The sequence below is a fragment of the Wyeomyia smithii genome, chromosome 3 (genome assembly GCF_029784165.1).
Source record: "Wyeomyia smithii strain HCP4-BCI-WySm-NY-G18 chromosome 3, ASM2978416v1, whole genome shotgun sequence".
NCBI classification, from domain to species: Eukaryota; Metazoa; Arthropoda; class Insecta; order Diptera; family Culicidae; genus Wyeomyia; species Wyeomyia smithii.
This window is the reverse complement of record NC_073696.1, coordinates 58,713,856-58,727,950: the sequence shown is the minus strand read 5'-3', so window position 1 is coordinate 58,727,950 and position 14,095 is coordinate 58,713,856. Positions and strand designations below refer to the sequence as shown.

Below are 14,095 nucleotides of genomic sequence, written 5' to 3'. Positions count from 1 at the left end.
TAGCGTAGAGATTTGAAACCAAGTTGAAATATTTTTTTTTAAATAATTTCGAAATCGTACCAGAGATTTATTAACTCTTTATTAAATGTTGCATGAAAAAAGGAAATGGTGTAATAACGAAAAATTGTTTTTTAGATCCTTTGCCTGATCTACAAGAGAAGCCACCGCCTGGACTGTAATAATTTTCGGGGCATAACCCTTCTCACCACCGGTTACGAGATTCTCTCCCGTATTCTGTTCCATAGACTGAGGCCTTTGTCGGAGACCCAGAGGAGACGCGTGACCAATCAACATTTGCAACATTTGAACAACAGTATTGTGATGACAGATTTGAAAAATGTTATTTCTCTACATTTATCTATATGGCAAATGAATCCTTCGGTCTATTACGATCGCGAACTTTTCGATAATTTCCTCGTACAATAATGATATCGGCATCATTTCATAGAGGAAATCTTTTTCCACAGCTTTCATCATGATTTCCAATAATCAATTCTGGCCCGATTCCAGCCGCAAATAATTCTTGATCCGTCGAAGAACTGATAAAGTTCGTTCGGTGAATGTCTTTGTGTTAGGCATTCATTCTGCTAGCCGAAGCGTTTCAGGAAAAGTACTACGCTGGTTTTGTCCAACGATAATCGAAATTGTGTTTATGGTCTTTTTTCCTTTAAACTCTTCGTGCTAGCTTTGTTTATCGAAATTTGGTTTAATGCTCAATCATTTTTTTAGACGATGTTCAAGTTTTTAACTAGAAAGTAAGCGGCGCGTAAGAAGACAAACCTGTATTATACGGACTATACGAGGTCCATCTTAGCATAGGCTTTATTTAACCCTAACTCCGCGGAGTGATAGAGTTTTTCTCGATAAATGACCGGTTTTTCCTCGATAAATGACCTTCAAACTCTTCTTACTCAGCAACCACATGCACAGTTTGCACAAATTCTATTGTTAGTTGAAAATCGATCTGTTCTCTAACCGTTTTGAATAGCACCATTGTTGAAAGTTTCAAGTATATTTGTTGAATCAAAGTTCAGATTTCAGTTGAATTTCCGCGGGGAATGCACGGGAACGTTTTGTTGTACAGTAAAACTTTCTGAGAATGAATTGCAGGGAACTGATGATACATTGTGCAGAGCTCGTAACGGTTAGACAATGCAACAGTAGTGACTTTAGTGACTAAAATATCAAGAAATAGTGACTATCAATTTTTTGAAAAGAGTTCAAATAGGTAGTAACAAGTTATTCACTAGTGCGCGCATTTTATGCCAATTACATACTACATTTGGTTAGACGAGATTTTTTTCCGGTGTCTTGCACTTCATCATCATCATGTTTACAATTGCTTTCGAACTATTGATACATCTTCTGAGAAAGCTTCACTACTTCACTATCGCCATTGTCATATTCCAGTAATCAAAAATGGTGGTTACTTTCTTGCAACCAATTAACAGAAGATTCAAAGTAGTTTGAGTGTGTTCTCAACTCGAAATATAGTGAGTTCAATTAAAGACGGAGTTACACGTTAATGTTATCAAATTTCTACCCCGGAGTTCTTAACAGCAGAATTAATTGGAACTAGCTTAAATAAGATTGAATCTATCATTAAAATTTTCAAAAATATGAAAGCATCTGGTGATTTTGAACATTTTAATTTAAGTTCCTCTCGAGATATTTTCAGACATTGTTTCAAAATGAATATCCAGCCAAATTATAGAAAAATACCAAAAATACTCCAATTAATTTTAAAGCCGGATAAGAATCCAGCTGAGGTTTGAAGTTGTCGACCAATCAATGATGATACGAGCTAATAAATCTTAACGTTATTCAAGAGAAGCTGCTCTTCTATACATAGAAAAAGCGTTCGGCAGTGTTCAGTATAAAGGTTTGATTACGAAATTGTTAATTTCTAATTTTCTAATTTTCACAGTCAAGATTTTAAAATAAATATTCACCCAATCCTACCGGAATTCCAAATCTGATTGATTTTTTTGTCAAAATGGGTTTGTCTCAAAATAGTTAATTGATTACACTGTTTTTATGAATTTTGGTGCCCCTAGAAGTTTCGGAAATGCCTCAAGTCTGCAGAGACTTCAATAAAGTTTTCCCGTGAGTAAACGGAAAAACGACGAACATGGCGAGCAATTACTCTGCGGCCTTTTGACGCATTCCTGCATTTACTGGGAGCACCCAAATGAAAAGGAATGGTTGAGAAGCTATTTTATTTCTAGGGTACTATTTCAACTTTGGGACAATTCAAATTTAAATCAGTTGAAAATAAATTTGAATAGTCAGGGATTAAATTTGGAACATCAGGGAATATTAGGGAATTTATTTTTAGAAATTGAGTCGCCACCCTGGATCTCGCTGTTTCATGCATTTCTAAGACATTTGGCATAAAAAAATTATATGAAATATCGATGAAAAAGTTAAAACTTTTATCACTTTGGAGTATGTGTTCTCGAAGTTTGAGTTCTATCGCTAAGGGGCCGTTCCTAAACCACGTGGTCCACGTAGATTTCCACTGGCACCCTAATACACTTTCAACCTTTTCCAACAAATTCCGATGAGTACTTAGTCCAAACCTGTAAGAAAAGATATCAAGACTTTTTATGAGTTACAGGACAGGACAATTCCAGAGATAGTAGAGCTAGGATCCTACTGACACTGAAAGCCAGGCCCGAGCCGGGATTCGAATACATATTTGAATAGGTACTGTTTTTTTTAGACCATCGTCGTACCTCTAGACCAACTAGGAGGTTTGATGGCTTTAATCTGTATAATAACAAAAAACCACTGCTTTTAATTGAAACGAATAACGGATAGCCTTTGTAGTCAGTTTGCTATGATACATAAGAACCGAGTAACCTAGCACATGTCATGGTGGCCATTGTTTTTCATATAACGTCAGATTCAAGTATATCAAAATATACACTAATAAAGCTGACGCGGTTTTTCCCGTAGGACTGCGTCTCACCTAACTGAGACACAATTTGTTGAAAGTTAATACGTAGGGTTGTGTGCGGTCTCTAATTCCAGCAAACATAGTTGCTATCAGTTTGCCATATCATCCGTATTACTTCATCAATCTTGCGTTTGTTGTGCGTTCAGACACGAGAGTTCTACAAAGATTTTGAGATTTATGCGGAATTTGGGATTTACACAAACTTTAAAACTGACGTGGTAAAATCAAAACGATAATACGTTGTCGTTGCCAAGGCACAGTTTACATTGTTGGAATGAACTTGTTTCACAGGAAACTAAACCCGTGCTGATCGTCATCTGGTTGGGCGAGAGATAATACTGCGTTCTGGTCGCTGAACAGATGATGATTACATTATCAATGGACAATGTTTTTTTTTTTAAATTAGAGTTGATAGTTCAAATCTATAACTGTTGGTCCCCATGCCAAGGAAGTGATAATCACGCTTGAGAAGCGCACAGACTTAACAATTTACTTTTTGAAGTCGTATGACTTACACCCATGTATGTTTCGTCAGATAAGTAGGTATATCATCAATGCCAGTGGTGCGAAGTAGAAACATACTTTCTAAAGGTCATGTGTTAATAACGTTTGAATGGAGTTGGAAATGTTTCCGACACATGCTGTGACATTCTTCATCTCTTTTTTACGGTACAGTCGTGAATAGCGTCATTAGCATTACTGGTCAGTGAAAGCTGTACAATTAGAATACCACGCAATAGTAACTTGCAGGCAGTTTGCCCTTTTCGCTGGTTCGAGCAAACACGAACCATGCTGAGCCAGTCCACGCGATAACCCAAATATTAAGCGTTAGGAGATCAAATCTAGCTTTTGTGGAGTAAGGCTAGGTTGTTAATCTAAGTGCTTTTTTATTAAGCTAACGAGTTAGAGGGGCTGAGGATCGATATGAAAACGACAGTTTGCTCTAACTTATTTTTACACATCTTGACAACTGCTGTAAAATAGTCTGCCAAAATTTCCATCCAAATACCTTTATGCGAAATGGTTTTTTTAACAAATTTGTCGAACCTAACATTGACACGCTCGCTCTGTATCCAATCTATAAATAAATACAAACACCTGAAGTTCAACGTTTGAAACCTTTCCCCTTTCCTCGTTTATTGTGCCTTTTTAGACTCACGTTACTTTTCCATCGTGTCTTTCGCTATACGAGAAAGCTTTTCATCGGATATAAATAAAAAGCGTCGACATATCTAGATGACAGTTATTGATTTCAACATTGAACATCTTCAATAAACTTCGGAAGCTTCCACGAGCTCTGCAATTTTCGGTGTTTGAAATATATTAGGCTTTTTTATTATAGAACAGTGCATCACTGGTTTATTGTTGCGTACCGACAGTGCAGTAAAATGTATAGCATAACTTATCAGCGTTTGGTTTTCAAATGGTTTCGCATATCTCTAATAGCCGCTTACTATTAAAAGGTACATTATTTAGACTAAACACTACCATCTTGCGCACTAGTACAGGCTAGTTTTCTTCATAATCCTCAAAAACTCCTCCTGGTTGACTTCTCCGTCGCCATCGCGGTCCGCTTCGTCTATCATCTCTTGCAGTTCTTCGTCGGTTAAGTTTTCGCCCAGCTCCTTGGCGACCCGTTTGAGATTCTTGAAGGAAATCGTACCAGTCTCGTCATCGTCGAACAACCGGAAAGCTTTCAAAATTTCCTCCTTTGAGTCCTTTTCGGCCATCTTCACCGTCATCAGTGAGAGGAAGTCTTCGAACGAAATTTTCCCAGTGCCATCTTTATCGATTTCCGCAATCATTTTTTTTATCTCTTCCTTTTTCGGCTCGAAGCCCAGTGCTCGGATTGCGACCTTCAGTTCTTTCGTATCAATCATCCCGGTTCCTTCGGAGTCAAACAAATCGAACGCTTCCTTGATATCCTGTCTTTGTTCATCGGAGAGCTCAAATTTAGGACCGGATTTTTTTCTGCCAGCAGGCGCTGTTTGGCCGGTTGCCGTCGTTGATGTTTTTTTCGTTCCGGTAGACACGGATCCGATGCTGGACGCCTGTAGGTTGAAAAGAAGAAGTAACGCTTCACTATTGGCGAATAATAGTTCACGCGAATCAATCGATATTTTCTTACCATATTGCAGGTTGTCAAAAAATGGATGGCTTGTCGTCGATGATCACACAAGCAGCAGTTCCACAGTTGCTATAACACCGTTGTTGGAACCGACTCGCCCTTGCAAACGGTGTTGTGTATGTTTATTCACGCAAAGAAAAACTCCGTCTATAAAGGTGATGGTTACTCCTCGTCGCGTGTTTGTTGAAGGGACCGTTCAACACGTTTCTACCGCTACGTTGATATTTTTCACAGCACGAAGGCTTTTTCAACCTTTTAAAGGCCAGTTGTTGCTTAAACACAAACTTTGCTCATGTAAATACTTGGCAAAAACAGGACCACTAGCTAACGATGGATCTCACGTCGAAAATTGTTTGACAGGAGCTGCGTTGCTTTATGATGATACGAAAGCTGTCACTAGCACATAGCACCTAAATACGAATACGATAGCCACTCTAGCCCAAGTATGATGACAGTTCTACAAGGTATGCTATTCACGTCGATGCATTAGTATTAGTGATCGTTACGAACTTTTTCCAATTTTGTATGAAATTTGAAATGGTTTTGCATTTTAAACTAAACTTATAAAACATACTATCCTGAAAAGTTATAGAAATGATGTTGAAACATGTTTTATTTGTGGGGAATACATAAACATGCTGCGGTTTAGGTCAAATATGCTGTTTTTCATCAATTTGCCTTTTTGCACTTTTCGTTTTTTTATTGTAGTCTAATAGCGTTTCTAAATAAAGTCGCTTATGTTTCATACAGTAACGAAAGTCATGAGCTATGACAATGACTAAGATTATGCTCCAACTATTAGAAATATAGCATTTTTATATATTTTATTTCGACATATTGTCGCAATTTTTCACACTAAATCTAAATTAATATCAATTTCTAGTGTGTTTCAACTGGAGATTCACTCTCCAACCAAAAAAATCAGATATAAAACGAGAAATTTCCAAAAATGTTCTGAATTCCATACAAAACGCGAAATTTTTCATAACGAGATTTGTTTGTGTGCGTGGATCGATTAAAATGTAGCATACCTTGTAGAACTGTCATCATACTTGGCACTCTAGCCACTGCACGAATACAGCCTGCCGGGATTATTGCGCGTGCGGCATTGTATGCGTGCCGAGAGCTTTTTAGTACTGCATCGTGTGTGCACGGATAGCTTTTCATTTGCCTTCCTTCCCACGCCTCCTATAAACGCGCATGAATGGAGAGTAGCGGTTCCGCGTTCGTTCTTCGGTCTCTGGCTGGCGTCTTCGTTGTTGTTTGCTTTGTAAACAATGGTGCCGCCGCGCAGCATAAACTCAAGCATTCTTAACTGTTCTCGTAGTACGGCGGCCAATGATGAATGTCGATTTTTTTTCAAGTTGTTTACAATTTGAGGGGTTGCTTATTGTGATGGGTATTTAAATTTGGCTTTTTCGCTTGCAATGCATTCCTTTCCGCTGGGTGGTTCCACCAATAATAAGCCGACAGTATTTGGATCTGACCCAATCATCTTTGTTTGGGATGAAATTTTGTACCATTTTTCCGATAGTGAGGGCAATTAATTACCAATTAAAAAAATATTGTTAGTTCAAAACAAAGATAATAAAATCGTCTATGTACAGGTTATAAATAAACGTCTATTTACAGGTGATAAACAACAATGATATTGAAGTCACAAACCAATCGATTTAGTTATAGAAACTAAATATCAGGATGTGACGTGATCCTAACAAAAGCTTATTAGTTTATGAAACATTAAAAAAATGCAATTATGTCTGTCATTTTGATCAGTATTCAAGTATCAGAAGAATGTAGAACATTTCGTACAACTATATTTAGGTACCATTGTTCATTCCAAAACGAGCCTTAAAATCATTCAAACATTATTCTTTTCTGTTCTATTTTCCAGCTCACTGCCGGTATCCCGCCGGAACTGTACGACAAGGGCAATCGTCTGTCGCACTCCAGTGACATCAGCCAGGCGGACACGATGACGTCCGTAACGAGTTCCTCGCTGGACTCGGACGAGGTTGACCTGTCCGGTCTGGTGGAGTCGGTAGTCGATTCCGACGAGGAAGACATCGCTGAGAGTATTGATGTGAGTAGTTGAAAAATTTGTGACTTTTTCAGTGTTGAAATGTTTCCCTTTTTACACAGAGTATGAGTGTGCGCGATACCGTTCGGGAGTGTTTGGAAAAGGATCCCAGCGATCGCACAATGGATGATATCGAGATTTTGCTGGAGTTTACACAGAAGCTGAAGGCGTTTACCAATATGACCTTCGCTGTACGGCGGGCCTTGTGCTCGGTGATGGTATTTGCTGTGGTCGAAAAGGCAGGTACGATTGTGATGAATGATGGTGAGGAACTGGATTCATGGAGCGTGCTTATAAACGGGCACGTTGAAATTGAGCACAGCAATGGGGAAATGGAGTTTCTTCATATAGGAGATAGTTTTGGAATTATGCCGACGATGGACAAGTTGCACCATAGGGGCATAATGCGGACCAAGTGTGACGATTGCCAGTTTGTGTGTATCACTCAGACGGATTACTATCGGATAAAGCATCAAGGAGAGGACAACATTCGAAAGATAGAGGAGGACGGACAGGTTGTAATGGTAACAGAGTTGAGAAACAGTACAGGAGAAAATGGTTCGAGGAAAGGTTACGTAGTTATCCGGGGTACCGTTGATCGGTTGACACAACAATTGGTAGAAGATACCACTCAAACTGATCCCAACTATGTGGAAGATTTCCTTTTGACGTTCCGAACTTTCATTAGCGATCCAATCGTTGTTTCAAAACAACTACTGAAGTGGTTCAATGCAGATGCAACAGATGATGGAAGTGACCTGGTAGATGCAATACACCAAGCATCCGCAAATGATATTTGCGATCGAGTTACAAGAGTTGTGCTACTATGGGTGAATAATCACTTCACCGATTTCGATACCGATCCACAAATGATGGAATTTTTGGAATTTTTCGAATCAGCGCTGGAGAAAAAGAACATGCTGGAACAGTTGAGACTTTTGCATGTATACGCTCAACATAACGCTAGGGAGAGAAATGTCACCTTAGCTCGCAGTTCGCGCGATGAGGATTTAAATTTCCAAATATCAGGAGGACCTGGAGGAATTTTCATTACCAGGGTCGAACCGAAGACCAAAGCATACGATGTGGGGTTGAAGAGAGGAGACCAGATTTTGGAGGTGAACGGTCAGAACTTCGAACATATAACCTGTGCGCGAGCAATGGAGCTGCTGATGGGAACAACTCATTTGAGCATAACAGTTAAAAGCAATCTCTGGGCGTTCAAAGGAATGCTGTCGAATGCTGACGGTGACTCTAGCAAGCTTAAAATCGACCTAAAGAAAGGATTGCGAGCAGATATTCTGCAAACGCAAAAGTCGCTGGATCTGGTTGATAAGGCGGGCTTGCTGCCAGCGCCTCAGTTCCTAATGCCACTGCCGCTTAGAGACGATTTTGGGCGGAAAGATTCTGGAGCCTCAACGCCGTCTTCATCACACATGAACAATAACAAGGGAAGTTTTATGACCCTCGGTGGTAAGAAACGGCTACAAAAGGCTTTAATCAAGATGAATCTGCTGCCAAAGAATATGGTCTTCCAAGACGACAACATTAACAATAATAGCAGCAGCAACAACAATAGCAACTACGACAGTAGCGACCGGTCTTCCGGTATTAGTGTTAATTTTTCTTCGCAAGCATCCTCCATTTCAACGTCTTCGATCACTACTGCGGACTCCGATGAGACTCCACCGACTTCAACGTATCAAAGCAATCCTGATTTGAGAGAGCATCCACTCACGCCCGCCAAGACACTATCTATAGACGCGATTGTCCCCAAAAGTGGAGCTCTTTACTACGAAGAGCTTCGTGCAAGCGACTATCCGGAACACATACTCAAAGTGTACAAGTCGGACCAAACGTGCAAGTATCTATTGGTACACAAGGAAACAACAGCACATGAAGTCGTGATGCTGGCTTTGCAAGAATTTGGAATTCACGATCCAAGTTCGAACTTCTCACTGTGCGAAGTGAGTGTCGGTGAGGGTGGTATGATTAAACAAAGGCGGCTGCCGGATCAGTTGCAAAACCTGGCCGAACGGATTGGACTGAGTTCGAGATATTATTTGAAAACCAATGGAATCACTGAAACCCTCGTACCTGACGACGTCGCTCCGGAGTTGATACGTGAAAGTGCGGTCCACTTTCTGCAGCTCAACGCCAACGAGCTGGCGATTCAGCTTACGCTACAAGATTTCGCTATCTTCCGGCAGATCGAGTCCACCGAATACGTCGACGATTTGTTTAGTTTAAAAAGTCGCTACGGCAAACCAATGCTGGGTAAATTCGCAGAGCTAGTCAACAGGGAAATGTTCTGGGTGGTGACGGAAGTTTGCAGTGAGCACAACATGATGCGACGCTGTAAAATTATCAAACAATTCATAAAAATTGCAAGGCATTGTAAGGAATGCAAGAATTTCAACAGTTTGTTTGCAATCATTAGTGGATTGGGACACGCGGCAGTCTCTCGGCTGAGGCAGACCTGGGAGAAGCTACCTTCTAAATATCAAAAATTGTTCAATGACCTGCAGGAACTGATGGACCCCTCGAGGAATATGTCCAAGTACCGCCAGCTTATACAGACCGAGCTCAACGTTCAACATCCTGTCATTCCATTTTACCCAGTGGTGAAAAAGGATCTCACATTTATTCACCTGGGTAATGATTCCAAAATCGATAGTCTGATCAACTTCGAAAAACTTCGCATGATTTCCAAGGAAGTTCGCACTTTGTTGCAGATGTGTAACTCTCCCTATGATATTCTCACAATGCTTGAACTGAAATGTCAACCACCAAGCTCTGCAATGGTAGCATTAAACCAGATGTCAGTTCCTTCCAGTGGAAACCTGATGATGCCTCCGCCGCCCGCTGTTCACAGTCAAACGGTGAAGCGACGGAAAAAATCTGCAGCAGCACCCAATCCAAAAAAGATGTTCGAAGAAGCCCAAATGGTTCGAAGAGTAAAGGCTTATCTGAACAATATGAAGGTTACCACCGATGAGGACGAGTTGCATAGACTTTCGCTGGAGTGTGAACAGCAGGGCGGAAGTACACCGAACAACGTTCAGGTGAGGAAACGATACCCATCGCCAACATTGTCTACCACTTCAAGTACCAGTTCGACCAGTGAAGGCAAGAAGGGTGCTTTGGGTCTCGGAATGAGCAGCCTATCGATTGGAAGCTCCGGCAGTGGCAATAGCGGTGCACCAAAATTTGGCGCCGCCTCTCCGCAGGCAGTGAAAAAGCTGCTCTCACTATCGGAGCAAACTAAAACTCGACCGCATCAACCACGGCATCCTTCAGTAGGTACGGTATTACCACCTCCCCTGAACAACATCCACCATCATAATCAGCTCGCGCACCATAACAATTTGTCTCACTTTCACCACACCCATCACACACCGTATCACCATCACGCCGGAATCTCGATCAGTCCTTCGCACGTGTCCAGCGGTAGCCAATGTTGTGTTGGTTCTAATACTACCGGTGGAACTGGTGGTGGTAACATTGGAGTACCGCATCAATTCCCAAGTGCCCATCCGAATTATTCGGTTTCTAGTGGGCTCCATCTATCCAATATGCTTCCCAATCCACCCAACTATAACACAACTATGTCGATGTATCCCAACGGACGACCAGTGGTCATGTCTAGCCGCTTATTGGAGAGTTCTGTGGACTCCTCTAGTCAACTGCCGCCTCCGATGGAACTGCCACCGGAGAGCAGCTCATTCCGTAGTCCACCGAACTATGGTTAGTTACTGCGATAAACTGAATTAAAACTGATGATGCTGATGAAATTGTTTGAACTCTTACAGCACAAGCAGCCCATCGTCGTATCACCGCCAACAATCCGATCATGTCTTCGTTCTCTACATCACATCAGAACTTTGGTTCTTCATCTCGCATCATAGCCGCTGTTGGGATATCACCAATCACACCCAACTATGTTGCGCCGGTGGTGAATGCAATGTCACCGATGTACAACGCCAATTCCGGTGGTCCCGTCGGGGGAGGTCCTACACTAACAGGAGTCAACAGCAGTAATCTTCCACCGGCCATTCCAGCTAGAATGCATGAATCGAGCGGAATGGCACCACACACGATCGAATCAGTTCAAAGTCCTCCGCCGCTGCCGCCGAGCTTAGACCTGTCGGTCGAAAGCAGCTCGGTGACAGTGCTCAGCAATGCAGCCCCCGGTAAGTGCTCGTTACTTACTATTTAGTGTTTTATGTCTAGAAGATTGCATGTTTATTAAGCTCATTATTAAAAGAATCATGTCCTGGTGCGAAATGCCGCCTTTCTTTATTAATTGGTATTGTGAATGATTGTCGATTGCTGATTCTGTTCAGTTTATATTGTTTATAACCATTATTTTGGCACGAACTATGTCTTAATTTTTTACTACTTTCTTAGGTTTTAAACCGTTTTACGTATGAGAAAAAAATTTACGTTCTATAGAAATTTGCATGTCTCGGGTTAATACTAGCATGCAGAGTGTGGTAGAAAGCAGCTGCAAAGTTGACCGACGTTCCATACTTGGGTCTGTCTTTTTCCAGAACTCTGCCCGGAGACTTCTGTTGATGATGACTGTGATTCAGTCGAGTGCGATAACACTGAGACGCTGTCCACCGATGTCTAGATAGCAAACCTCTAAGCGCTGGCAGCTAGCTATACGACTCGTAAATATATGACCATGAATCGTAATTCACCTATCCGGTGCTGTTTGTTACCGTTGTTGGTACGTTGGTGTTAAGGTTTTTAATCTCCATTTGTCGATGGGTGTTCGACACTATCCTACGTCCCACGTGGCGAACATATTGTTGTCGATACAGAAATATGGATGTTTTACTGGCCAAAAATGAAATTTTTCCCAAATTTTAACGCGTTAAGAATCGGAACGAAAGCAATTGCAGATATTTTCAAATCCAATATATTTGAAAAGACTTTAGAGAATTAAGTGCCCTGAACATGCATTTGTCCATTCCAAGACTGACAGCTGAGCAAAGGTAAAAATGGTAGTTTTTTCTGTAACGGCGTTTCCCCGCAATAAACGAACCGCATCTTAGTTTTTCAACAATATAGTGGAACAGTTTTTGATTGATTTTATATGAGTAAGTTACGAGCTGCTGTGGTTCCAGCAGGTATTTTGTAACCTACATAGTATCAGTGTTGTATTGAAAATTCCTTACCTAATTTACTGTATCAGTATACCAACAAAATATGTGACAGCTTTTATCATTACCAAAAATTACAATTTAAAATGATAAGGATTAGTACTGTGTTTATTGGATTATTTATACAAACCCACTACATATCAATAAGTTTACCCGTTAATATTACAAAAAAAAATATCGATGTAGCTATAATCATTACCAAGAGCGAATGTTACTCACAAACACACAAATATATATATTCATACACCCCACAATCTTTGACCTTGGTGACCAAAACTGGAAGGATTTAATCAAACTTCGAACATTTCTAGTTAGAGAGATCTTGACATTGTGAGCAATAGAATCGAGTCAAGAATTCCACTTTGAAGTGCAAAATGACCAGTCGAAAGATTTAACATATATATTTAAATATTTATAGGTTTATACGTGTTTGATATTTGTATCTTAGAAAGACACATTCATTTCTCCTGATGATAAAAAATGGCAAGATATATATACACATATATGAAGGATAAACTTACTGTTGTTCAGAGATCTTTATGTCTGTAAGATAAAATAAAGTCAAATAAAAGTATCTATTTATGACAATTTTTTTTAATGGTATTATCTCAGATAGTTAATTGTTTTCATTAGTTTCACTATTGTTTGTTAAATTACTGTAAACGGTAACTGTCGAAACAGATCAGATAAGATATGTATTCGGCACTTCATATTAACCATTGAGAGTAGGCATGCTTATCATTTATATCCGTTTATACCCTTTGGTTTTAAACTCCTGCCAATATCGCCAAGCACAATGGCTTGGATGTTCTTCTGACCAGTTTTATTGTAATAGAGGATTGTATTTTGTCAAAAGAATGGAGTCATATCATTCTTCCAATACTCCCAGTTACAATGCTTTGACGAGAAATAATATTCCTCCGGTCTGTTTTAGACTCATTTTTTTAGGAGGAAGGAGCCCTATGGAAACCTCATTCCTTCTGCCAATACCGCTCTACAATCTCTATTCCTTGAAAAGGACTGGTATCAGTCAAGGGCAAATTCTTCATTTATACCTACACAATGTATACACACCGACAAACTGTAAAGCGAGACTCGTGAAGGGTAAGTAGTTTTTAAAGCAAAAACATGGTTTTGGAGTCGAGATATTGCAATCAGTTAGACAATCGGCAATCGTCACAATACCTTATTTTCAAACCTAGACCGGCGTCGCTAGCCATCGTTTAATAAATAGCCATATAAGTATAAACTAACACATTATTTTGCTTGTAGTTTTGTAGTGTGGAGTAATTGAGCGTAGAACAAATCTTCCGAATTTCCGAATCCCGAGGTGCTGGTAAACTACCAAAATAGCCACTAGCATTATCATTACTACTACTACTACCACCATTACCACTACTACTATCATTGGTACTACTGCGTTCTACTATCGCTATCGCATTGTGGCCGCTAGCTCATCTTGTAGTGCGGATTCGAACGAGGGTCCGCAATCTATTTGCAGCTACTGCAACGTTTAAAGTATATGTATGTTGTTACGATGCCAAAGCGTCTTCCTAGAAAGCGAACGGAAAAAACCACCAAGAACAGAGAGCCAAACTCCGACGCCAAATAATGTGCAGCCTCTACCAGAGCGTAGTATAACATCGGTTTAGTATGTAGCTTTTAGTGTTACCGTTTGACTCACAGGCCAACAAACAATATATAGTCGTCATAGGACACGACCGACATCGAATTTGATCGTTTATGCATATACC

At 40.3% G+C, this 14,095-nt stretch overlaps 2 protein-coding genes across 12 annotated transcripts in view; one reads left to right on the top strand and one right to left on the bottom strand.

Annotated features, from left to right (window-relative positions):
• LOC129732636 (rap guanine nucleotide exchange factor 2) overlaps positions 1 to 14,095 on the top strand; it is a 58,793-nt gene that overhangs the window by 38,558 nt on the left and 6,140 nt on the right. For 7 of the 11 annotated variants that reach the window (XM_055693674.1, XM_055693672.1, XM_055693668.1 and 4 more), the window contains 4 exons: positions 6,985 to 7,173; positions 7,233 to 10,917; positions 10,983 to 11,363; positions 11,724 to 12,929. In XM_055693674.1, coding sequence (XP_055549649.1) covers positions 6,985 to 7,173; positions 7,233 to 10,917; positions 10,983 to 11,363; positions 11,724 to 11,806 — 4,338 coding nt within the window. In that variant the 3' untranslated portion in view covers positions 11,807 to 12,929. The other 4 variants (XM_055693677.1, XR_008729306.1, XM_055693676.1 and 1 more) reach the window with 4 other exon arrangements.
• LOC129732640 (uncharacterized) lies at positions 4,192 to 5,483 on the bottom strand. The gene is made up of 2 exons (XM_055693687.1): positions 5,091 to 5,483; positions 4,192 to 5,013 (listed from the first exon to the last, which is right to left on the bottom strand). Exons 1-2 carry the CDS (start codon positions 5,091 to 5,093, stop codon positions 4,462 to 4,464), a joined length of 555 nt encoding a protein of 184 aa, XP_055549662.1. The 5' UTR covers positions 5,094 to 5,483; the 3' UTR covers positions 4,192 to 4,461.